General features: G+C 43.2%; 2 protein-coding genes and 1 long non-coding RNA gene across 3 annotated transcripts; all 3 read right to left on the bottom strand.

Annotated features, from left to right (window-relative positions):
* Nucleotides 1-1,387: 1,387 nt before the first annotated feature.
* Nucleotides 1,388-14,052, bottom strand: LOC311139408 (plexin-C1-like). Its single transcript, XM_084174279.1, has 17 exons — nucleotides 13,737-14,052; nucleotides 11,981-13,204; nucleotides 11,765-11,893; nucleotides 11,123-11,257; nucleotides 10,924-11,033; nucleotides 10,334-10,614; nucleotides 10,134-10,236; nucleotides 9,771-9,858; nucleotides 9,610-9,648; nucleotides 7,024-7,157; nucleotides 6,664-6,840; nucleotides 6,126-6,228; nucleotides 5,747-5,926; nucleotides 5,430-5,600; nucleotides 5,217-5,313; nucleotides 4,904-4,975; nucleotides 1,388-1,745 (listed from the first exon to the last, which is right to left on the bottom strand). Exons 2-17 carry the CDS (start codon nucleotides 12,929-12,931, stop codon nucleotides 1,720-1,722), a joined length of 2,796 nt encoding a protein of 931 aa, XP_084030405.1. The 5' UTR covers nucleotides 12,932-13,204; nucleotides 13,737-14,052; the 3' UTR covers nucleotides 1,388-1,719.
* A 1,747-nt stretch (nucleotides 14,053-15,799) lies between these two features.
* LOC311139929 lies at nucleotides 15,800-19,941 on the bottom strand. Its single transcript, XR_014614117.1, has 4 exons — nucleotides 19,890-19,941; nucleotides 19,677-19,773; nucleotides 19,364-19,435; nucleotides 15,800-16,188 (listed from the first exon to the last, which is right to left on the bottom strand). It is a non-coding gene; the product is annotated as an uncharacterized lncRNA (long non-coding RNA).
* A 3-nt stretch (nucleotides 19,942-19,944) lies between these two features.
* Nucleotides 19,945-26,004, bottom strand: LOC311140041 (plexin-C1-like; the record flags this gene model as incomplete). Its single annotated transcript, XM_084175010.1, has 7 exons — nucleotides 19,945-20,002; nucleotides 20,348-20,415; nucleotides 20,548-20,727; nucleotides 20,927-21,029; nucleotides 21,463-21,639; nucleotides 21,833-21,966; nucleotides 25,969-26,004. 7 exons carry the CDS (start codon nucleotides 26,002-26,004, stop codon nucleotides 19,945-19,947), a joined length of 756 nt encoding a protein of 251 aa, XP_084031136.1.
* Nucleotides 26,005-26,327: the final 323 nt, after the last annotated feature.

Here is a 26,327-nt window from a genome sequence, read left to right as displayed (position 1 = left end):
AGTTCGGAAAGTGCATTGCACATTTTTTCACAAAAAAAGGTGGAAAGGAAATGTCACCATAATCTAACCCTGTATATATATATATATATATATATATATATACACACATATACACACACACCACTACCCCTTCCCACTACTTCGGCCCCAACAGATCATACACCAGGCCATCGGCATGGGAAGCTGGAACCCCTTCTCTCAAAACCCCCTGTAGTCCTTCTGCACTAAAATCTCTGACACACAAACACTTCTCTGCTGTTGCTACTAGTCTCGCTCTCGCCACTGGGTCTGAGTGTGAAAGTGTGTATGTGTGGCGTCAATATGCGTGTGTGTTTTGTGTGTGTGTGTGTATGTGTGTGTTGGAGCGTCAGTGCGACTGTGTGGTTAGAGCCCAGTAAGTGTGCATAGAGCCGGTGCAACATAGTCAGTGCAGAGTACTCCCACTGGGCCAGAGTCATCTCTGGCATTTTCCTGATCATTGGGGTGATGCTCGGAAGCCTTCACCTCACCGGTCGGCGCAGGTTCTTCCTCTTCACTTCTGTCAGGTTCAATTTGAAGTCAACTATCCGTCGACTGCTCAGGGTTTCAGGAGCGCAACATGTATTTATCTCTTCTGTACTGGCCTCATACTTCTCTCGTCTTCATGTTAAACCACCTGGGACCATATGGATCAAGCTACTCAGCGTAGGAGTGCCGATTAAGGGTCAGTTTTGTCTTTAGGATCACAATGAATTAGACTACATGGACGGGGGGGAAATGATCAGCACTCGTACTCTGCGACGCTTGATACAGGAATCAATGTTGAGAATGGCCCATGGCATCCCTCTCAGCTTTCTCTAGATTGGGGGTCATAGAGCTTGGCTTCTGCGAGCCGGAACAACTCATAGAAGCAGGATCTCCTGTTTCTGTAGCGTGAGGCAGCTTGATGTACACATACACCCCCTGGACAGGACTCTAGTCTATCGCAGGGCCTTCCCAAGCGATCTCATTAATTATGAGTGTCTTTGGTATGACTCAGCCGGGGATCAAACTCCCAACCTTCCAATCTCAGGGCAGACACTAACCACAAGGCCACTGAGTTGGTATGTCCTATAGGGATTCACAAATACCTGGATGTAAGGGAAAGTGCTTGATTGGGCATTTGTACAGTTTGGGCTTTAAGGCTTATGCCAACTGACTCAGACTCTGGTCGACAAGTTTCACATCTTGTACCATGTTTAGACAACAGTTCAGATGGTCTGATTGATTCACACATTGAAGGATGGCAACATTATTTTCTCAAATTAGCCTTATGCACTATTATGTAGGCTACATGAATATACAAATAGCACAAACTGAATGAGGGAATCACAAAGGAAACTTTCTTCAGTTTTAATACAAACAGCAATTGATTTAGAATAGGCATGTTATTTTATACATAAAAACATAATATGGTGACATGGTAAAACAAAAAGGTACATATATGAGTGGCACACAGTCTTATATTAAGTCAGGATAATACAAACAATAATATAAATTACAGGCAAAACAAGTGCAGGCAGTTAACTGTTGAATTTACAAGAGGTTCACCGTAGAGTACATTTTATTTTCTCCAATTTCAAAACATTTAAGACATCTTTGATCCAAAAATAATGATGGAGAAGGTGATTTACGCTGGAGTAAGATCAACCACCTTGCCAACAAATTCGCAAAGACTCAAAGGACAGTCTTCTGTTGACCTCAGATAATGCAGGTTCCTTCCAGACCTAATAGCACATTAAATCAAGCAAAAGGGGGAATAAACTGAAAATAATTAACAAAACTAACAAACTAAGGATATACAGTGCCCTCAGTAATTGGGACAGTGAAGCATTTTCTTATTTTTGCTCTATACTTCAAATGTTTGGATTTAAAATCAAACAATGACTGAGTTTAAAGTGCAGACTGTCAGTTTTAATTTGAGGGTATTTCCATCCATATCGGGTGAACCGTTTAGAAATTACAGCACTTTCTGTACATAGTCCCCCCCCCCCCCATTTTAGGGGACCAAAGGTATTGGGAAAATGTGTATTAAAGTAGTAAAAAGTTTAGTGTTTGTTCCCATATTCATAGCACTCAATGACCGCATCAAGCACACTTCTACATGAATGTGAATGCTACCATAATCCTGAATGAATAGTGAATAATTATGAGTGAGAAAGTTAGACGCACAAATATCTTAGCCCCAAACAAATGCTAGCCTCCCGTTATGGTAATATGAGAGGTTAGCATGTCTTGGGGGTATGATACACTAATATACACTGCTCAAAAAAATAAAGGGAACACTAAAATAACACATCCTAGATCTGAATGAATGAAATAATCTTATTAAATACTTTTTTCTTTACATAGTTGAATGTGCTGACAACAAAAATCACACAAAAATTATCAATGGAAATCAAATTTATCAACCCATGGAGGTCTGGATTTGGAGTGACCCTCAAAATTAAAGTGGAAAACTACACTACAGGCTGATCCAACTTTGATGTAATGTCCTTAAAACAAGTCAAAATGAGGCTCAGTAGTGTGTGTGGCTTCCACGTGCCTGTATGACCTCCCTACAACGCCTGGGCATGCTCCTGATGAGGTGGCGGATGGTCTCCTGAGGGATCTCCTCCCAGACTTGGACTAAAGCATCCGCCAACTCCTGGACAGTCTGTGGTGCAACGTGGCGTTGGTGGATGGAGCGAGACATGATGTCCCAGATTTGCTCAATTGGATTCAGGTCTGGGGAACGGGCGGGCCAGTCCATAGCATCAATGCCTTCCTCTTGCAGGAACTGCTGACACACTCCAGCCACATGAGGTCTAGCATTGTCTTGCATTAGGAGGAACCCAGGGCCAACCGCACCAGCATATGGTCTCACAAGGGGTCTGAGGATCTCATCTCGGTAAATGCCAAACGTCCTGCACGGTGTTGGGCTGTAAGCACAACCCCTACCTGTGGACATCGGGCCCTCATACCACCCTCATGGAGTCTGTTTCTGACCGTTTGAGCAGACACTGCTGGAGGTCATTTTGCAGGGCTCTGGCAGTGCTCCTCCTGCTCCCCCTTGCACAAAGGTGGAGGTAGCAGTCCTGCTGCTGGGTTGTTGCCCTCCTACGGCCTCCTCCACGTCTCCTGATGTACTGGCCTGTCTCCTGGTAGCGCCTCCATGCTCTGGACACTACGCTGACAGACACAGCAAACCTTCTTGCCACAGCTCGCATTGATGTGCCATCCTGGATGAGCTGCACTACCTGAGCCACTTGTGTGTGTTGTAGACTCCGTCTCATGCTACCACTAGAGTGAAAGCACCGCCAGCATTCAAAAGTGACCAAAACATCAGCCAGGAAGCATAGGAACTGAGAAGTGGTCTGTGGTCACCACCTGCAAAACCAGTCCTTTATTGGGGGGTGTCTTGCTAATTGCCTATAATTTCCACCTGTTGTCTATTCCATTTGCACAACAGCATGTGACATTTATTGTCAATCAGTGTTGCTTCCTAAGTGGACAGTTTGATTTCACAGAAATGTGATTGACTTGGAGTTACATTGTGTTGTTTAAGTGTTCCCTTAATTTTTTAGCAGTATATATATACACATACATAAGTATGTGGACACCCCTTCAAGTTAGTGGATTCGGCTATTTCAGCCACACCCGTTGCTGACAGGTGTATAAAAATCAAGCACCCAGCCATGCAATCTCCATAGACAAACATTGGCAGTAGAATGGCCTTACTGAAGAGCTCAGGGACTTTCAAGTGGCACCGTCATAGGATGCCACCTTTCCAACAAGTCAGTTTGTCAAATTTCTGCCCTGCTAGAGCTGCCCCGGTCAATTGTAAGTGCTGTTATTGTGAAGTGAAAACGTCTAGAAGCAACAACGTCTCAGACACGAAGTCGTAGGCCACACAAGCTCACAGAACGCTGAAGTGTTGTAAAGCTCGCCGCCATTGGATTCTGGAAACGCATTCTCTGGAGTGAGGAATCACGCTTCACCATCTGGCAGTCTGACAGACTAATCTGGGTTTGGCGGATGCCAGGAGAACGCTACCTGCCCGAATGCATAGCGCCAACTGTAAAGTTTGGTGGAGGAGGAATAATTGTCTGGGGCTGTTTTTCATGGTTCGGGCTAGGCCCCTTAGTTCCAGTGAAGGAAAATCTTAATGCTACAGCATACAATGACATTCTAGACGATTCTGTGCTTCCAACTTTGTGACATCAGTTTGGGGAAGGACCTTTCCTGTTTCAGCATGACAATGCCCCCATGCACAAAGCGAGGTCCATACAGAAATGGTTTGTCGAGATCAGTGAGGAAGAACTTGACTGGCCTGCACAGAGCCCTGACCACAACCCCATCGAACACCTTTGGGATGAATTGGAACGCAGACTGCGAGCCAGGCCTTATCACCCAACATCAGTGCCCAACCTCACTAATGCTCGTGGCTGAATGGAAGCAAGTCCCTGCAGCAATGTTCCAAAATCTAGTGAAAAGCCTTCCCAGAAGAGTGGAGGCTGTTATAGCAGTAAAGGGGGGGACCAACTCCATATTCATCTCATTCCAAAATAGACATTTTCGATGAGCAGGTGTCCACATACTGTTGGTCATGTGTATTTGTGCGTCTATAACTTTCTCCCTCATCATTATTCACGATTCATTCAGGATTATCCGTAATCATGACAGCATCCACATTAATGTAGAAGGGTTTAGAAACATTCTATTCTTATTTACAAAAAAAAGGGACTCCAACATGACACGGTACATAATTTACCATTAATTTCACAAAAGAATCTGAATCAACCAAAACAAAGTGAAAATGTACTAAGGAAAATGACAGCAGCATACAAACTTTGTCAAACTCAAAAGATCATTACATATTCCCCCCAAAATAAAAGGTACTCACGTTGTAAGTCACGCAGCTCAAGGAAATGATAAATTAGGTTGGCCATTGCAATCCCCAGCAGGATAAGGAATACTGGAGGGAAAAACTGTTGCTTAAATAGTGTAGTGGTGCTAATCAGCAGAGTGGGGACAGGTGTGGTGAGTGGCAACACACCCCCACACGCACACCCACACAGGCACACAACCACAGACACACACACCACCACACCATACCTAAAACTAGGAGCCTTATTCAATAGTATATCTTACATAAGTAACCAAATATCAAAGCTACAGAAAACCATAAGAATGAAGCTGAATTAAGGAATACTTACCAACGATGACTATAATGATGATGGCTATTAGCAGAAAGAGGTTTAGCAGTACAGTGTGTGTTGAATCAAGGTTTATTGTGACATTGCCAACTCTTATCTGATGAACAAAGACAACATAATGAATGATTATTGTTCCAAGGACAGTGTTCCAGAGAAACTAATAAAATGGTGGGTTGAGGTACTTTATGGATTCATCTGAATAATATTTTTTACCCTCAGTGACTTGATGTTAGCGCTGGGAGTGTTCTTTATCTCACAGATGACAGAGTCAGTCCTGTTGCTCGTCTCGTTGGGGTCCATGACACACTCTACATACTGGTTCTCCTCCTGAACACCCAACACTGAGATCTCTGCTGTGGTGATGTCCAACTTGTCAGCCTTTTTCTGAAATAAAAAAAAGAAATAGAATGTGTGTATGTATGAATGAGAGAGAAAGAGAGAGAGAGAGAGAGAGAGAGAGAGAGAGTGTGCGCGTACTAAGTACGTATGCGTGTTTATCCGTGCCTCCATGCATGTGTATGTGTGTATACCTTAATGGTGACACGCAGGTCTTTTCCTGTCTTGATTGCAGTGTACCTGGTGAATTCTGGATCGGGATGGTAGGTGAGCTGTGATGAGCAGGCCAGTGTCTGATTGGCCACTCTCAGAGACACAGTGGAGGTGACTGGCTGGTGAATGTGTTCAAAAGGAGGTGTGTGGTACCACAGAGACTAAAAACACCAACATGAATTAGAATACCTTAGATATTGAGGCCACCATGACTGATTTCTGTGTTGTGTGAAGGTGAAAGTTTGGTGAGGTGTGGCAGTGTGCATGTTCATATTAGGTTACTGACTGGTTAAGTGAGAGTGGGTGAAGACATGATGCTTAGTCAAGAAATCAATTAAATCGGTGTGTTAAGATGCCTACCCCTGAGCTGTAGTTGGTCCTGATAGTCTGAGGGGCGTGGTCATGAACAACCCCCTCCACAAACTCCAGATGGGACCCCAGGACCATGATCCTCCTTTTCCCACTGCAGGACCCATAGGAAATCAACCAATCAGAGGAGGTTTGTTGGTCATACTTAGAGTATTGATGGGAAGTGTAGTCATGTCTAAACCACATTATTTGAATAAGCCAGTGGAAAACAAAGATGCATCATGGCAAAAGTTGTAACACCCAAAAAATGACACGGTCCATAAAAAAATTGCTTGCCACTTTCTTTCCCCATCAGACAACACCATAGTCAGTAGCCATTTATAGAAAATAGTTACAGGCATGCTTCTTAACCTCTGTATAGCTTGTTCACAAAGGTGAACCCATGTTGTTGGATCTTATACTTGTGTGAATTGCTATAGAAATGCAATTTGATGTGTGGGCTTGAACAGGTAGACATATGTATGTGTGTATATGTGTGGGTGTGCATGCATATGTGCTTACCTACGTGTGTGTGTGTGTGTGTTTTTACCTATACCAGGTAGTGCTTGGCATTAGCCCAGTGCAGGACGGTGAGGACATATAGGTGATAGTGGCCTTGCCCAGACAGCGACCGTCTGGCAGCACGGCACACACACTGACAGAACCTTTGTCTCCACTGGGGATGTGGAACGTCAGACTGGACCCAGTGTGGTTCCACACAGGAGACCTGACCATGCGAAACACACACAACACACAGGTCAGACCAAAGCCATAATATGCTAATATTAACACCTAAACTCCTATTCCAACAAACCAAAGTGATATAGCCTTGGAGTTGGGTTTCGGTGGGGTACATACATGAGGAGCTACAGGAAAACTTAAAGTAAATTATAAATATAATTTGACTCACTCCTTGGGACTGCAGTTCATGTGCCCTTGGATGCGAACCCTAGTCACGTGATCGAGGTTCTTCCCAGTCATCAGGGCGTGGTTTCTCCCATGGAAGGACAGAACACTGGGCACTATGGAGAAGATCACTGGCTCCTGACAAACAGAATGCACAGACAAGATTTTGAATAAAGACAGAAGTGAAACGAAATCAATTTCAATATTTCTGTGGCCCTAGGTTTGCTTTTTAGTTTTGGTGGTTTATTTATTAATTTTTTGTATTTTTTTTTCACCTTTATTTAACCAGGTAAGCCAGTTGAAAACAAGTTCTCATTTACAACTGCGACCTGGCCAAGATAAAGCAAAGCAGTGCGATAAAAAACAACACAGAGTTACATATGGGGTAAACAAAACATAAAGTCAAAAATACAACAGAAAATATATATACAGTGTGTGCGAATGTAGTAAGTTATGGAGGTAAGGCAATAAATAGGCCATAGCGCAAAATAGTTACAATTTCGTATTAACACTGGAATGATAGATGTGCAAAAGATGATGTGCAAATAGAGATACTGGGGTGCAAATTAGCAAAGTAAATAACAATATGGGGATGAGGTAGTTGGGTGGGCTAATTTCAGAATGGCTGTGTACAGGTGCAGTGATCGGTAAACTGCTCTGACAACTAACGCTTAAAGTTAGTGAGGGAGATAAGAGTCTACAGCTTCAGAGATTTTTGCAGTTCGTTCCAGTCATTGGCAGCAGAGAACTGGAAGGAATGGCGGCCAAAGGAGGTGTTGGCTTTGGGGATGACCAGTGAGATATACCTGCTGGAGCGCAGACTACGGGTGGGTGATGCTATGGTGACCAGTGAGCTAAGATAAGACGGGGATTTGCCTAGCAGTGATTTATAGATGACCTGGAGCCAGTGGGTTTGGTGAGGAATATGTAGTGAGGGCCAGCCAACAAGAGCGTACAGATCACAATGGTGGGTAGTATATGGGGCTTTGGTGACAAAACGGATGCCACTGTGATATACTACATCCAATTTGCTGAGTAGAGTGTTGGAGGCTATTTTGTAAATGACATCGCCGAAGTCAAGGATCGGTAGGATAGTCAGTTTTACGAGGGCATGTTTGGCTGCATGAGTGAAGGAGGCTTTGTTGCGAAATAGGAAGCCGATTCTAGATCTAACTTTTGATTGGAGATGCTTAATGTGAGTCTGGAAGGAGAGTTTACAGTCTAACCAGACACCTAGGTATTTGTAGTTGTCCACATACTCTAGGTCAGACCAGCCGAGAGTAGTGATTCTAGTCGGGTGGACGGTGCAAGCAGCGTTCGGTTGAAGAGCATGCATTTAGTTTTACTAGTGTTTAAGAGCAGTTGGAGGCTACGGAAGGAGTGTTGTATGGCATTGAAGCTCGTTTAAATCTGCTCTGTTAATTGATTTAATGAACCAGTGTTAATAAAGGAAAAACAGTAGATATACTGTATGTAATTATGATGGATGGTTTGAAATCTACTACTACTACTGCCCCCTGGGCACAATCATGTGATCCATTACTCACACGTGCGTGCAGAAAACAGACAGTATCTGAGTTCACCACAACCCATACACTTGTGTGTGTGTGTGTGTGTGTGTGTGTGTGTGTGTGTGTGTGTGTGTGTGTGTGTGTGTGTGTGTGTGTTTGCATGCTTACGGCACAACGTGTGAACAGAATGGAGCATTTCGTGGAACTCAGATACGGAATGCACAGATGATGCCCTAACTAACACCAAACACCATGTTGAACAAACACTTCTTTAACCAACACACAGCTATATTCATCACATCTAATCCAATTCATACTGAGAGGAGCATAATAAAGTACATAAAAACATCTTGAATACAGACACTATATCTTTCAATGTTACTCCAGATGTCAACGTTGTTTAGTCGTTGAGATAAGTTACTATATGTATGCATGTAGTCTACATCACACCGTGTGAACAAACTGGAACATTTTGTGGAAGTGTATGGGTTGTGGTAAACTTAGATACTGTATTTTCATCACAAACACTAACCTAGTTCTCTGTTCTGAAACTGATGCTGACTAACTGTTCAGACATCACTGGACCACCTACCTCTAACCTGTAAGTCAGAAATCCCAGATCTGTCATGCTATGCCTCAGCACCTTGATGCAGTTATATTTGGAATGTATTGGTTAGACCTACGACAATTACACCACAATTAAATCTTTTAAAATGATAAAATGGGTGGATCTTGATCCTGTATGTTATAGATTTGTTAGCACACATTTATAGATGTAAGAGACAGTACACATGTTAAGAAGGAGATTCACTGTAGATTTGATTTTTGAATATCTCTGTGTCTCTCAGGTGTTCTCAGTGCATGACAGCTGGATGTAGCTGGAGTAATGATGCTTGCTCCTGGACACCTAGGTCTGCCAACTCAGACCCCATACAGGTATGACACACACACACACACACACACACACACACACACACACAGTTCCCTGTTTGGAGATCAAACTTCCCTATAAGGGACAGACGATCCACTGAGAGATGCTGATGAAGAGGAAAAAGTAGTGATCAGTATGATGGACTTACATAGTAGTTCATCCCTGACTGGCTGAGTCTGCACACATCCTGGGGAAGGAAGTGAGAGCGGGTTGATGAACAAGATACAGAAACAAACATGGGTGAAGAAGTTGTGAGATGAACACCCTTAAAGAAGAAGGTGTGTGTGTGTGTGTGTGTGTGTGTCATACCTGTATGGGGTCTGAGTTGGCAGACCTAGGTGTCCAGGAGCAAGCATCATTACTCCAGCTACATCCAGCTGTCATGCACTGAGAACACCTGACAGACATAGAGAAAGGAACAAGAAAACTACAGTGAAATTAATCATAAACATGTGTACCATCTGTTACTCATGCAAAATATGTACTAACAAATATATAACATACAGAAAAGGCAAGTGTATAACACAATCTGCCCAACATATCATTTAAAAGATTTCATTATGGTAAATATTGAAGTAGGTCTAAACAAGTAGGTCCCAAACAAGTAGGTTCAAACATAGCCATGTCAAGGTGCTGAGGCGTAGCATGACAGATTTGGGATTTCTGACTAACAGGGCAGAGGTAGGTGGTCCAGTGATGTCTGAACAGTCAGTTAGCATTAGTTTCTCAGCAAGGTTCTGCTTCCCCACTCTTATCTTCACTGTGACATTCAGACCTACGTGGAAGAACACAGGGAAACAATCTCTTAGCAAGATGCTCCATTTTGTCATTGAGAAATCTACAGGAGAGTTAGAAGGTGAAAGGTTACTGACCTTCAGCAGGAAGCTGGTCGATGGAGAACAGACAGGAGCATCGTGGCAACGCTGGAGCGGGGCTTGTCCTGTCACACAGATTACCACTTCCTGTAAGGAAGTTACAGGCGAAGGCGAGACTTCCTGTCCAATTCACATTCAGGTGGACCTTGACAGTGAGTGTGATCTTCTCTCCACTGCTGTTCTTCGCCACCTGGTAAGAGACCATGTTCTGTTGTTGGGAGTCCTCAGAGATGGAGATCCAGGCTGAAGGCTGAAGGCAGTCATCCTGAAACGAACATCTAGAACACATCACATGGAGGGGTCAAGATGAGCAGGTTTAGGGTGATACTGATAAACAGGACATATAAGTATATTCACAGGAAGTTTAATCTATATTGGCAAGTTTATTCTAAGAAGCTGTGGGTGATGTCATTAACACAGACAAACCAGACAACTGTCCTCATTTAATGACATTGAAATGACTGGCACTGCTTATCTTCATAACAATAATTAAAATGTACATTTTAGAAAGGAAAATGTGATATAATAAATACATCTCTATATAGTGTAAGTTGTAGAAGTGTGTAGTTGTGGTTCTTGTGACTGACCTTGACGTACTGTTCTCAGACTCACACCAGCCACAGAAGGGGTCCTGAGCAGACCAACAGTCCTTCAGACTCTTGTGTTTACTGCACTGAGCCACAGGCACACGCATCATCTAGAACAAACACACAATATTATGTCCTGGGTCCTATTTCAGAATGGTTGTACAGTATAATACTTGTCTCTGTGTACAGTAGAACTTACCTGGTTCCTCAGTGCCATGTACACATGTTTGCGGTCCACGGGATCCAGGTGCATCTTGGGAAACACACTGCGGTCGTCATCTGACTTGTAGAGCACTCTGGGACAGGCAGGTTTGTAGGCCTTGTCTACAGCAAGCTGACACGGGACAGAGAGCAACATTTCACTGTAGAGGTGACATACCACAATAACAAACCACAATACACACATTTCTCTGTCAACAAGAGTATTAATTTGATGATGATGATGATGATGATACATGATACACTAATAATCATTGATGTGCAGTGGTGACCAAACCCCTGTCTGGTTGTGAGTATGTACTGCATGGCTGTGATATTACCGTAAGAAATATACAGGGGATTTGCTGCTAGGATTATTAGAGCTTTCCAGGGACAACACTGCATGAAGGAGACTATTGTGCCTAGTAAAGTTACTGTGGGGTTTCTCCAGGCTAATTTAGACCTCAAATTCCCTCATGTGAGCCACGTTTGGTAGAAAATGCTGTAATTCTGTTGTATGGGTATCTGTGTGTTCAAGGGAGAAATAATGACATGAGAGGGGTGTTACGAGGCCAGTGTGTGTGTGTGTGTGTGTGTGTGTGTGTGTATGTGTTAAGAGTTCTAATAAATGTGTTCCACAGACCTTGATGAGTTGTCCGTCTCCTGTACCGATGAAGAATACCAGCCAGGAGTTGTGTCTCACTGCCAACACTGATGTCATGGAGCTGTATTTAAACAGCTCCGCCACTGGCTGCAGGCCCTTGGTGTTCCGCTAAGTAATTAGGGTAACAATATTGATAGTGTCTTTGCTATGGTGTTGGTTATAAACCATATATAAAATCATCATCATCTCACCAACCTCTCCACAGACTTGATAGCAGAAGTCTGGGTCTTTGTATTCGAGTTGACGCCCTGCTGAGGGGCTGATGTCATAGATGGCCAGCATGGTGTTGATGGGGTCGCTTGTGTTACCTGCCGTGAACACACCTGCCCAGAGCACCTGCCCATTGGGCCCACCAGAACCTGGAATCACAGAGGAAGACAGGAGCCGCCGGCGTTCCATGTTTCCACAGCATTTGAGTGTCGTACCTTCGAGGGACTTCAAAGTGGTTGCTTTATTGTTCTCGCTCTTGAACCAAATAAGTCGAACTTGAGGCTCTTTGGGAACGTTCGAGAACACGTAGATGTGTGAATTACTCTGAAAGCCGTCCACAAACTGAATGTTCTCTTTGTGTCTGGTGTAAATATATGGATTCTCATTATCATCTGAATCAGAAAAGATTCCCCCTTTCTGACTATCCTGTGTATTCCGTAGGACAAGCGACCGATCAGAATTGGGACACACTTTATGCACACGATTCTGCAACCTTCCAGCCATAATGTAGGAGTTATCCCCGACATCAACAATAAAAGCAATGGTTGAATCTCCAGGGTCCAATGAACCCACTTCAATATCCTCGGAATGCACAGATTTTGAGATTTCGTTGAGATCGAGTATTTCACAGTAGCCGCATTTTGCGGTCCCACAGGTGATCAAGGTCTTGTTTTTGATGAATGGCAGTAAAATGTTTACCTTAAATGGATACGTTTCATCAGGAGGTACTTCTTGGTTAGGATTATCCCTCTTTGTAACTTTGGTAAAATCATGGTTCAACTGGTAGAGTCGGTCATCGGTAACGACGTATACCGAGCTGTCACCAATGGCAAAGTCGCGGACGTCTCCATCAAATGTCTGAGTCTCCTGGCCCCGACCCCATTCCACACAGGCGAGGAGAACCCCCCAGAAAACAGCCCTCATCTCGTATGTCATGTAGTCAGTCAAGCCTGAGAGGGGTACATGGTGTAAACCCTTCTGCGAATTAGATGGTCCTTACTGTCTCTGATGGTCTCTCAACGGCCTCAGTTGACACGTACTTAACCCCCAACTTCCAGCTCCCCTCGAACAGCAACACTTTCCTCACTGCAGCCTGCCTGGGTTGTTATGTAGGGATTTAGCTGGCTCGGAATTCAGCGACCAGGATGTGGAAGTGGAAGCCGGACATCTGAGCAGCAATCTCAGCGGAGCCTCCAAAATGTTACGCCCCTGAAAAAGGGGAGAAATAATCACGAAAGTGACGCAGTTATATTTCCTCACTGAAAACTTTAGTATAATCCTTTTACAAAAATACCACATTTTACAGAACAACAGATCTACAGGAACCAGAGTTTTGTAGGGTACAAAGCTTATTCAAGTCACAACAGCATAAACTGTAATTCACTAAAACATATACAAATGTTTCAATATAACTGTCAAACACAAAGTAGCTTTAGCTCAGTAACCCATAACTACATTTATCAACCATGTCAACAAAGTATTCGAAACACATTATACAAATAACCCCAAATATATTATTAACAGCGCACATGTTCATTCACAATTAGCATAAAATGGCAGCTACTCTCAGTACGAAGCTAATCTTCGCTGCAACCAAGCAGATTTCACTCACACACGCACCTAATAACTCTTCAACTTAACTCTAACTTACTCAAGATGTTACTAACACATACCTTAAACTCTCTTGACATGTTAGCAAGTTATTACATTCAAATTAACTCGTTTTATATCAATAACGTACCTGAAAAAGGGGAGAAATAATCACGAGAGTGACGCAGTTGTTTCCTCACTGAAAACTTTAGTATAATGAGGAAAAAAGACCGCGATTTCCCCAGAAAGTTGGGTGGAGACCAGAGCAATCGATCTCATGCTCATAGATTAAGAGCATTTAGTAGATCACAGATTAACACTTTTACCCTTAAATTAGGCACCACAAAATAAAGTAGTCAATATAACGTTTACACATTCCTCTTACAATATTTACCCTTTTACACTTGACGGATTTTAACACATTTATGAATTTTATCAATCTCTATGAACTAGTACTGGATGCATGATCTTTTTAACCTTAGATATTTTAAGATCCTTACATACCATGAACTTACTAATACTTTTTAGTGTATAACAGGCTATGAATATGTCCTTTAACCTGTCACAATGCCACTGTCGTACTGTGCCGAAGTTCAACAGGAGGTTTGCGTAAAAGCTGGATGGATGCTGCAACTAGGGTTAACTTGAGTTCCTCTCTGGTAGTTATGCTCTGAAGCTCAGACTTCCCTGTTTAAATCTCTACTGAGATAAGTCATTTGCTTCCTCCTGGTGGTGAAAATATTGCGTTAGGCCTACTACGCTATCACTAGAATGTACTAGACAAATGAGGTACACCACAATCTACTCACATACCAGGTGTTGAATTAAGATTTAGTTCAAATTTGATAGGTGACAATCACCTAAGAAAAGTATTATTTTTTGTGGTTCTAGTTTTAAACAGGCCTACCGATTAATCAATCAATCAACACACAATACATGCAACAAAAAGTGAAATCTTGCACTATGACGATACTTTTTGAAATGTGGACACTCACATATTCAACTGTCCCCTCTGTGTATACTGCAGAAGAAACCTCTGTAAAGGTTTTTAACTTTGGACCAGAAGATGGCGGTCTAATACCAGTAATAATAGATCCCAAACGCAAGTGGCCTCTGTAAGGCTCTGGTACTTCTATCTTCCTCATGTTAAACCAGGATTTAAAGTGCTTCTCCAGTCTCCAGCTTCTTCTTCCTGTGGTTTTCTGTCTGACTAGATCCTTTGTTGCTGTATTGCATATATAACAGAGTCAGTGCAGAGTACTCCCACTGGGCCAGAGTCATCTCTGGCATTTTCCTGATCATTGGGGTGATGCTCGGAAGCCTTCACCTCACCGGTCGGCGCAGGTTCTTCCTCTTCACTTCTGTCAGGTTCAATTTGAAGTCAACTATCCGTCGACTGCTCAGGGTTTCAGGAGCGCAACATGTATTTATCTCTTCTGTACTGGCCTCATACTTCTCTCGTCTTCATGTTAAACCACCTGGGACCGTATGGATCAAGCTACTCAGCGTAGGAGTGCCGATTAAGGGTCAGTTTTGTCTTTAGGATCACAATGAATTAGACTACATGGACGCACTCGTACTCTGCGACGCTTGATACAGGAATCAATGTTGAGAATGGCCCATGGCATCCCTCTCAGCTTTCGCGAGATTGGGGGTCATAGAGCTCACGTGATCCAACTCTCCACGTCCTATAAGTAAGTAGCCTTGAACAAGCCTTGGCTTCTGCGAGCCGGAACAACTCATAGAAGCAGGATCTCCTGTTTCTGTAGCGTGAGGCAGCTTGATGTACACATACACCCCCTGGACAGGACTCTAGTCTATCGCAGGGCCTTCCCAAGCGATCTCATTAATTATGAGTGTCTTTGGTATGACTCAGCCGGGGATCAAACTCCCAACCTTCCAATCTCAGGGCAGACACTAACCACAAGGCCACTGAGTTGGTATGTCCTATAGGGATTCACAAATACCTGGATGTAAGGGAAAGTGCTTGATTGGGCATTTGTACAGTTTGGGCTTTAAGGCTTATGCCAACTGACTCAGACTCTGGTCGACAAGTTTCACATCTTGTACCATGTTTAGACAACAGTTCAGATGGTCTGATTGATTCACACATTGAAGGATGGCAACATTATTTTCTCAAATTAGCCTTATGCACTATTATGTAGGCTACATGAATATACAAATAGCACAAACTGAATGAGGGAATCACAAAGGAAACTTTCTTCAGTTTTAATACAAACAGCAATTGATTTAGAATTGGCATGTTATTTTATACATAAAAACATAATATGGTGACATGGTAAAACAAAAAGGTACATATATGAGTGGCACACAGTCTTATATTAAGTCAGGATAATACAAACAATAATATAAATTACAGGCAAAACAAGTGCAGGCAGTTAACTGTTGAATTTACAAGAGGTTCACCGTAGAGTACATTTTATTTTCTCCAATTTCAAAACATTTAAGACATCTTTGATCCAAAAATAATGATGGAGAAGGTGATTTACGCTGGAGTAAGATCAACCACCTTGCCAACAAATTCGCAAAGACTCAAAGGACAGTCTTCTGTTGACCTCAGATAATGCAGGTTCCTTCCAGACCTAATAGCACATTAAATCAAGCAAAAGGGGGAATAAACTGAAAATAATTAACAAAACTAACAAACTAAGGATATACAGTGCCCTCAGTAATTGGGACAGTGAAGCATTTTCTTATTTTTGCTCTATACTTCAAATGTTTGGATTTAAAATCAAACAATGACTGAGTTTAAAGTGCAGACTGTCAGTTTTAATTTGAGGGTATTTCCATTCATATCGGGTGAACCGTTTAGAAATTACAGCACTTTCTGTACATAGTCCCCCCCCATTTTAGGGGACCAAAGGTATTGGGAAAATGTGTATTAAAGTAGTAAAAAGTTTAGTGTTTGTTCCCATATTCATAGCACTCAATGACCGCATCAAGCACACTTCTACATGAATGTGAATGCTACCATAATCCTGAATGAATAGTGAATAATTATGAGTGAGAAAGTTAGACGCACAAATATCTTAGCCCCAAACAAATGCTAGCCTCCCGTTATGGTAATATGAGAGGTTAGCATGTCTTGGGGGTATGATACACTAATATACACTGCTCAAAAAAATAAAGGGAACACTAAAATAACACATCCTAGATCTGAATGAATGAAATAATCTTATTAAATACTTTTTTCTTTACATAGTTGAATGTGCTGACAACAAAAATCACACAAAAATTATCAATGGAAATCAAATTTATCAACCCATGGAGGTCTGGATTTGGAGTGACCCTCAAAATTAAAGTGGAAAACTACACTACAGGCTGATCCAACTTTGATGTAATGTCCTTAAAACAAGTCAAAATGAGGCTCAGTAGTGTGTGTGGCTTCCACGTGCCTGTATGACCTCCCTACAACGCCTGGGCATGCTCCTGATGAGGTGGCGGATGGTCTCCTGAGGGATCTCCTCCCAGACTTGGACTAAAGCATCCGCCAACTCCTGGACAGTCTGTGGTGCAACGTGGCGTTGGTGGATGGAGCGAGACATGATGTCCCAGATTTGCTCAATTGGATTCAGGTCTGGGGAACGGGCGGGCCAGTCCATAGCATCAATGCCTTCCTCTTGCAGGAACTGCTGACACACTCCAGCCACATGAGGTCTAGCATTGTCTTGCATTAGGAGGAACCCAGGGCCAACCGCACCAGCATATGGTCTCACAAGGGGTCTGAGGATCTCATCTCGGTAAATGCCAAACGTCCTGCACGGTGTTGGGCTGTAAGCACAACCCCTACCTGTGGACATCGGGCCCTCATACCACCCTCATGGAGTCTGTTTCTGACCGTTTGAGCAGACACATGCACATTTGTGGCCTGCTGGAGGTCATTTTGCAGGGCTCTGGCAGTGCTCCTCCTGCTCCCCCTTGCACAAAGGTGGAGGTAGCAGTCCTGCTGCTGGGTTGTTGCCCTCCTACGGCCTCCTCCACGTCTCCTGATGTACTGGCCTGTCTCCTGGTAGCGCCTCCATGCTCTGGACACTACGCTGACAGACACAGCAAACCTTCTTGCCACAGCTCGCATTGATGTGCCATCCTGGATGAGCTGCACTACCTGAGCCACTTGTGTGTGTTGTAGACTCCGTCTCATGCTACCACTAGAGTGAAAGCACCGCCAGCATTCAAAAGTGACCAAAACATCAGCCAGGAAGCATAGGAACTGAGAAGTGGTCTGTGGTCACCACCTGCAAAACCAGTCCTTTATTGGGGGGTGTCTTGCTAATTGCTTATAATTTCCACCTGTTGTCTATTCCATTTGCACAACAGCATGTGACATTTATTGTCAATCAGTGTTGCTTCCTAAGTGGACAGTTTGATTTCACAGAAATGTGATTGACTTGGAGTTACATTGTGTTGTTTAAGTGTTCCCTTAATTTTTTAGCAGTATATATATACACACATACATACAAAAGTATGTGGACACCCCTTCAAGTTAGTGGATTCGGCTATTTCAGCCACACCCGTTGCTGACAGGTGTATAAAAATCAAGCACCCAGCCATGCAATCTCCATAGACAAACATTGGCAGTAGAATGGCCTTACTGAAGAGCTCAGTGACTTTCAAGTGGCACCGTCATAGGATGCCACCTTTCCAACAAGTCAGTTTGTCAAATTTCTGCCCTGCTAGAGCTGCCCCGGTCAATTGTAAGTGCTGTTATTGTGAAGTGAAAACGTCTAGAAGCAACAACGTCTCAGACACGAAGTCGTAGGCCACACAAGCTCACAGAACGCTGAAGTGTTGTAAAGCTCGCCGCCATTGGATTCTGGAAACGCATTCTCTGGAGTGAGGAATCACGCTTCACCATCTGGCAGTCTGACAGACTAATCTGGGTTTGGCGGATGCCAGGAGAACGCTACCTGCCCGAATGCATAGCGCCAACTGTAAAGCTTGGTGGAGGAGGAATAATTGTCTGGGGCTGTTTTTCATGGTTCGGGCTAGGCCCCTTAGTTCCAGTGAAGGAAAATCTTAATGCTACAGCATACAATGACATTCTAGACGATTCTGTGCTTCCAACTTTGTGACATCAGTTTGGGGAAGGACCTTTCCTGTTTCAGCATGACAATGCCCCCATGCACAAAGCGAGGTCCATACAGAAATGGTTTGTCGAGATCAGTGAGGAAGAACTTGACTGGCCTGCCCAGAGCCCTGACCACAACCCCATCGAACACCTTTGGGATGAATTGGAACGCAGACTGCGAGCCAGGCCTTATCACCCAACATCAGTGCCCAACCTCACTAATGCTCGTGGCTGAATGGAAGCAAGTCCCTGCAGCAATGTTCCAAAATCTAGTGAAAAGCCTTCCCAGAAGAGTGGAGGCTGTTATAGCAGTAAAGGGGGGGACCAACTCCATATTCATCTCATTCCAAAATATACATTTTCGATGAGCAGGTGTCCACATACTGTTGGTCATGTGTATTTGTGCGTCTATAACTTTCTCCCTCATCATTATTCACGATTCATTCAGGATTATCCGTAATCATGATAGCATCCACATTAATGTAGAAGGGTTTAGAAACATTCTATTCTTATTTACAAAAAAAAGGGACTCCAACATGACACAGTACATAATTTACCATTAATTTCACAAAAGAATCTGAATCAACCAAAACAAAGTGAAAATGTACTAAGGAAAATGACAGCAGCATACAAACTTTGTCAAACTCAAAAGATCATTACATATTCCCCCCAAAATAAAAGGTACTCACGTTGTAAGTCACGCAGCTCAAGGAAATGATAAATTAGGTTGGCCATTGCAATCCCCAGCAGGATAAGGAATACTGGAGGGAAAAACTGTTGCTTAAATAGTGTAGTGGTGCTAATCAGCAGAGTGGGGACAGGTGTGGTGAGTGGCAACACACACCCACACGCACACCCACACAGGCACACAACCACAGACACACACACCACCACACCATACCTAAAACTAGGAGCCTTATTCAATAGTATATCTTACATAAGTAACCAAATATCAAAGCTACAGAAAACCATAAGAATGAAGCTGAATTAAGGAATACTTACCAACGATGACTATAATGATGATGGCTATTAGCAGAAAGAGGTTTAGCAGTACAGTGTGTGTTGAATCAAGGTTTATTGTGACATTGCCAACTCTTATCTGATGAACAAAGACAACATAATGAATGATTATTGTTCCAAGGACAGTGTTCCAGAGAAACTAATAAAATGGTGGGTTGAGGTACTTTATGGATTCATCTGAATAATATTTTTTACCCTCAGTGACTTGATGTTAGCGCTGAGAGTGTTCTTTATCTCACAGATGACAGAGTCAGTCCTGTTGCTCGTCTCGTTGGGGTCCATGACACACTCTACACACTCTACATACTCTACATACATGACACACCCTCCCGAGTGGCGCAGTGGTCTAAGGCACTGCATCGCAGCGCTAGCTGTGCCACTAGAGATCCTGGTTCGAATCCAGGCTCTGTCATAGCCGGCCGCGACCGGGAGACACATGGGGCGGCGCACAATTGGCCCAGCGTCGTCCAGGGTAGGGGAGGGAATGGCCGGCAGGGATGTAGCTCAGTTGGTAGAGCATGGCGTTTGCAACGCCAGGGTTGTGGGTTCGATTCCCACAGGGGTATAAAAAATTATGTATGCACTCACTTAACTGTAAGTCGCTCTGGATAAGAGCGTCTGCTAAATGACAAAAAAAAAAAAAAAAAAAGTACTGGTTCTCCTCCTGAACACCCAACACTGAGATCTCTGCTGTGGTGATGTCCAACTTGTCAGCCTTTTTCTGAAATAAAAAAAAGAAATAGAATATGTGTATGTATGAATGAGAGAGAGAGAGAGAGAGAGAGAGTGTGTGCGCGTACTAAGTACGTATGCGTGTTTATCCGTGCCTCCATGCATGTGTATGTGTGTATACCTCAATGGTGACACGCAGGTCTTTTCCTGTCTTGATTGCAGTGTACCTGGTGAATTCTGGATCGGGATGGTAGGTGAGCTGTGATGAGCAGGCCAGTGTCTGATTGGCCACTCTCAGAGACACAGTGGAGGTGACTGGCTGGTGAATGTGTTCAAAAGGAGGTGTGTGGTACCACAGAGACTAAAAACACCAACATGAATTAGAATACCTTAGATATTGAGGCCACCATGACTGATTTCTGTGTTGTGTGAAGGTGAAAGTTTGGTGAGGTGTGGCAGTGTGCATGTTCATATTAGGTTACTGACTGGTTAAGTGAGAGTGGGTGAAGACCTGATGCTTAGTCAAGATATCAATTAAATCAGTGTGTTAAGATGCCTACCCCTGAGCTGTAGTTGGTCCTGATAGTCTGAGGGGCGTGGTCATGAACAACCCCCTCCACAAACTCCAGATGGGACCCCAGGACCATGATCCTCCTTTTCCCACTGCAGGACCCACAGGAAATCAACCAATCAGAGGAGGTTTGTTGGTCATACTTAGAGTATTGATGGGAAGTGTAGTCATGTCTAAACCACATTATTTGAATAAGCCAGTGGAAAACAAAGATGCATCATGGAAAAAGTTGTAACACCCAAAAAATGACACTGTCCATAAAAAAATTGCTTGCCACTTTCTTTCCCCATCAGACAACACCATAGTCAGTAGCCATTTATTGAAAATAGTTACAGGCATGCTTCTTAACCTCTGTATAGCTTGTTCACAAAGGTGAACCCATGTTGTTGGATCTTATACTTGTGTGAATTGCTATAGAAATGCAATTTGATGTGTGGGCTTGAACAGGTAGACATATGTATGTGTGTATATGTGTGGGTGTGCATGCATATGTGCTTACTTACGTGTGTGTGTGTGTGTTTTTACCTATACCAGGTAGTGCTTGGCGTTAGCCCAGTGCAGGATGGTGAGGACATATAGGTGACAGTGGCCTTGCCCAGACAGCGACCATCTGGCAGCACGGCACACACACTGACAGAACCTTTGTCTCCACTGGGGATGTGGAACGTCAGACTGGACCCAGTGTGGTTCCACACAGGAGACCTGACCATGCGAAACACACACAACACACAGGTCATTACAGGTCAGACCAAAGCCATAATATGCTAATATTAACACCTAAACTCCTATTCCAACAAACCAAAGTGATATAGCCTTGGAGTTGGGTTTCGGTGGGGTACATACATGAGGAGCTACAGGAAAATTTAAAGTCAATTATAAATATAATTTGACTCACTCCTTGGGACTGCAGTTCATGTGCCCTTGGATGCGAACCCTAGTCACGTGATCGAGGTTCTTCCCAGTCATCAGGGCGTGGTTTCTCCCATGGAAGGACAGAACACTGGGCACTATGGAGAAGATCACTGGCTCCTGACAAACAGAATGCACAGACAAGATTTTGAATAAAGACAGAAGTAAAACTAAATCAATTTCAATATTTCTGTGGCCCTAGGCTTGCTTTTGAGTTTTGGTGGTTTATTTATTTATTTTTTGTATTTTTTTTCACCTTTATTTAACCAGGTAAGCCAGTTGAAAACAAGTTCTCATTTACAACTGCGACCTGGCCAAGATAAAGCAAAGCAGTGCGATAAAAAACAACAACACAGAGTTACATATGAGGTAAAACAAAACATAAAGTCAAAAATACAACAGAAAATATATATACAGTGTGTGCGAATGTAGTAAGTTATGGAGGTAAGGCAATAAATAGGCCATAGCGCAAAATAGTTACAATTTCGTATTAACACTGGAATGATAGATGTGCAAAAGATGATGTGCAAATAGAGATACTGGGGTGCAAATTAGCAAAGTAAATAACAATATGGGGATGAGGTAGTTGGGTGGGCTAATTTCAGAATGGCTGTGTACAGGTGCAGTGATCGGTAAACTGCTCTGACAACTGACGCTTAAAGTTAGTGAGGGAGATAAGAGTCTCCAGCTTCAGAGATTTTTGCAGTTCGTTCCAGTCATTGGCAGCAGAGAACTGGAAGGAATGGCGGCCAAAGGAGGTGTTGGCTTTGGGGATGACCAGTGAGATATACCTGCTGGAGCGCAGACTACGGGTGGGTGATGCTATGGTGACCAGTGAGCTAAGATAAGACGGGGATTTGCCTAGCAGTGATTTATAGATGACCTGGAGCCAGTGGGTTTGGCGAGGAATATGTAGTGAGGGCCAGCCAACAAGAGCGTACAGGTCACAATGGTGGGTAGTATATGGGGCTTTGGTGACAAAACGGATGGCACTGTGATATACTACATCCAATTTGCGTGAGTGTTGGAGGCTATTTTGTAAATGACATCGCCGAAGTCAAGGATCGGTAGGATAGTCAGTTTTACGAGGGCATGTTTGGCTGCATGAGTGAAGGAGGCTTTGTTGCGAAATAGGAAGCCGATTCTAGATCTAACTTTTGATTGGAGATGCTTAATGTGAGTCTGGAAGGAGAGTTTACAGTCTAACCAGACACCTAGGTATTTGTAGTTGTCCACATACTCTAGGTCAGACCAGCCGAGAGTAGTGATTCTAGTCGGGTGGGCGGTGCAAGCAGCGTTCGGTTGAAGAGCATGCATTTAGTTTTACTAGTGTTTAAGAGCAGTTGGAGGCTACGGAAGGAGTGTTGTATGGCGTTGAAGCTCTTTTAAATCTGCTCTGTTAATTGATTTAATGAACCAGTGTTAATAAAGGAAAAACAGTAGATATACTGTATGTAATTATGATGGATGGTTTGAAATCTACTACTACTACTGCCCCCTGGGCACAATCATGTGATCCATTACTCACACGTGCGTGCAGAAAACAGACAGTATCTGATTTCACCACAACCCATACACTTGTGTGTGTGTGTGTGTGTGTGTGTGTTTGCATGCTTACGGCACAACGTGTGAACAGAATGGAGCATTTCGTGGAACTCAGATACGGAATGCACAGATACCACACTGAGGTAAGATGGTTAAGCCGAGGTGCTGTGCTGAGGCGTTTCTTTGATTTACGAGAAGAAATTGAACAGTTCATGGAAGAAAAGGGCAAACCAGTGTTAGAATTTCATTCCGCAGAATGGATGCAGGACCTTGAATTTATGGTGGATGTTACAGAGCACCTGAATAACTTGAACAAACAGCTGCAAGGGCGCAACAAAGTTGTCACGCAGTATTATAATAATAATAATAATAATATAATATGCCATTTAGGAGACGCTTTTATCCAAAGCGACTTACAGTCATGCGTGCATACATTTTTTTGTGTATGGGTGGTCCCGGGGATCGAACCCACTACCTTGGCGTTACAAGCGCCGTGCTCTACCAGCTGAGCTACAGAGGACCACGTTCTTATGACAGCATACGTTCTTTCAAGTTGAAGCTGTCATTGTGGGAGACACAACTTGCCGGTGGTGATGCAGCTCACTTCCCCTGTCTGAAAAATGTGTGCGCGACCCAACATGTGGCAGACATGAAGCGGTTCAAAGATAAAATAACGGGACTGTTACGGGAGTTTGAGCAACGCTTTCAGATTTATGTTTATATGTTTTTATGTTGATGTGCTATTGTTTTTAATTGTTTTTATTTTATTTGTATATTTAACCTATTCTTGACTCTGTGGTTCTTGCACTTGTTTGGGGAACAGGATTTCATTATTTTTATCTACATTTCTGCCTGAGAAATGACACCCTGATATAGTTCTGTGATCTGTGAAACAGTTCTGTTAATCACTGAGGCATTGTGTGTTTGTGTGTTCTTTTTCTTTAGAATTTTCAAATAACTTGACGTGTTTTATGATTAATAGTGATGTTGTGCTTGTACTATTTTGGACACACTGTCCTCAGGCTCCAGCTTTATGTTGTATGTTGATCGTATTAAAACAAAGAAAACAATCTGAAGTTGTTGTTTTTAAGTTATATATACCATGATTTTTCCGGTCCGGCCCACTTGGGAATAGATTTTCCTCCATGTGGCCCCTGAGCTAAAATGAGTTTGACACCCCTGGTGTACACTCACACACATTCAACTGTCCCTGCTGTGTATACTGCAGCAGAAACCTCTGTAAAGGTTTTTAACTTTGGACCAGAAGATGGCGATCTAATACCAGTAATAATAGATCCCAAACGCAAGTAGCCTCTGTAAGGCTCTGGTACTTCTATCTTCCTCATGTTAAATCAGGACTTAAAGTGCTTCTCCAGTCTCCAGCTTCTTCTTCGTCTTCCTGTGGTTTTCTGGCAGACTAGATGCTTTGTTGCTGTATTGCTGCTTTTCACAGTTCGGAAAGTGCGTTGCACATTTGTTCACAAAAAAAGGGAAAAGGGAAATGGGGAAAAAGAAAATGTCACCATAATCTAACCATATATATATATATATATATATATATATATATATATATATATATATATATATATACACACACACACACACACACACACACACAACACCATCCTCAACACCCCTTCCCACTACTTCGGCCCCAACAGATCATACACCAGGCCATCAGCATTGGAGGCTGGAACCCCTTCTCTCAAAACCCCCTGTAGTTATTCTGCCCTAAAATCTCTGACACACAAACACTTCTCTGCTGTTGCTACTACCAATTCAATCTTCTGGGATTTCCTTTCCATCTATTCGATACAATGAATGACCATAGCAGTAAACATTCTGCACCAAAGCTCAGAAGGAGCTCTTTTGTTCCTCTATTCTTCATCAAGCAAGTGTGGAGGCCGATGACATCACAAAGTCACCATCACACCAACTCCTTGAATGCCCTACTCCTTGAAGTTTGCAGTTGTGTCTAAAAAAACATTTTTTAGCCTTTAGTGTGTGTACTTCACTGTATTTATCGCTTTTCAACAGGAAAAGTCAAACAAAATCACTGGAGGATGCCTTTAAAGTTGAGAATGGGCCCATTGCATTTTAAAATGTTCATTTATGTAGTTTTGTATCTGTCTATTAATAATGTTATGTATTATGCCCTTTTATGTAGTTCTGTCCTTTAGTTGTAATTGTCTATTAATGTTCTGTATTATGTGGTGTTTTATGTTTTGTGTGGACACCAGGTAGAGTAGCTGCTGCTTTGGCTATATCTAATGGGATCCTAATAATAAAAAAGGCATCTTTCTCAGCTCTAGATTTTGGGTCATTATAGCTCACTGTAATCTAACACTCACAAGGTCCTATAGGGACTCCACAAATAGCCAACTGATGCCCCATTCCAAATGGACCCTAGGGGTGGCAGGTAGCTTAGTGGTTAGAGAAGCGGGCCAGCAACAGGAGGGTTGCCGGTGCGAATCCCAGCTCCGACGGGAAAATCGGGCTTAGAGTGAGCCGGCAACAGCAGGGTTGCTGACATCATCCATGCCATTGTGCCCTTGAGCAAGGGACTTAACCACCTACAATTGCTCTAGGGGCACTGCACTGCAGCTGACCCATTGCTCAAGCCCCTCAGGGTGTGTGTGTGTGTCGGGGGGTTTGGTTGAGTATAAAGGCACATTTCTGTTCTCTGCAAGTTAATGGACAATAAAGCATATCTTTGCCCCTCACCCCTACAGTATGTGAAGTCCCTAGGGGCATGTCCAAGTGATCAAAGCACTTGGACATTTGTATATTCTAAGCCGCAGCTCAGATGTCATTAACGGCCAAGTTAACCTTCACCTGATACCAATCAAGTGATATCACATCCTGTGTACTGTTTAGACAACAGCTCAGCCAATCATAGGAATGAAACGACACACACATGACCAGTAGGCTTCTTA

Source organism: Coregonus lavaretus (assembly GCF_964263955.1).
Source record: "Coregonus lavaretus genome assembly, chromosome: 13".
In the NCBI taxonomy this organism is placed as follows: Eukaryota; Metazoa; Chordata; class Actinopteri; order Salmoniformes; family Salmonidae; genus Coregonus; species Coregonus lavaretus.
This window is presented reverse-complemented; position numbering and strand designations above follow the sequence as displayed.

Bases quoted from the DNA above. Each gene is read 5' to 3' on its own strand.
- LOC311139408 (XM_084174279.1), bottom strand. From the start codon at position 12,931: ATGACATACGAGATGAGGGCTGTTTTCTGGGGGGTTCTCCTCGCCTGT. The intron at 9,649-9,770 runs GTATGACACACA...TTCCTTCCCCAG, and splicing joins CCAACTCAGACCCCATACAG to GATGTGTGCAGACTCAGCCA. The intron at 1,746-4,903 runs GTGAGTACCTTT...ATGTGCTATTAG, and splicing joins TGAGCTGCGTGACTTACAAC to GTCTGGAAGGAACCTGCATT.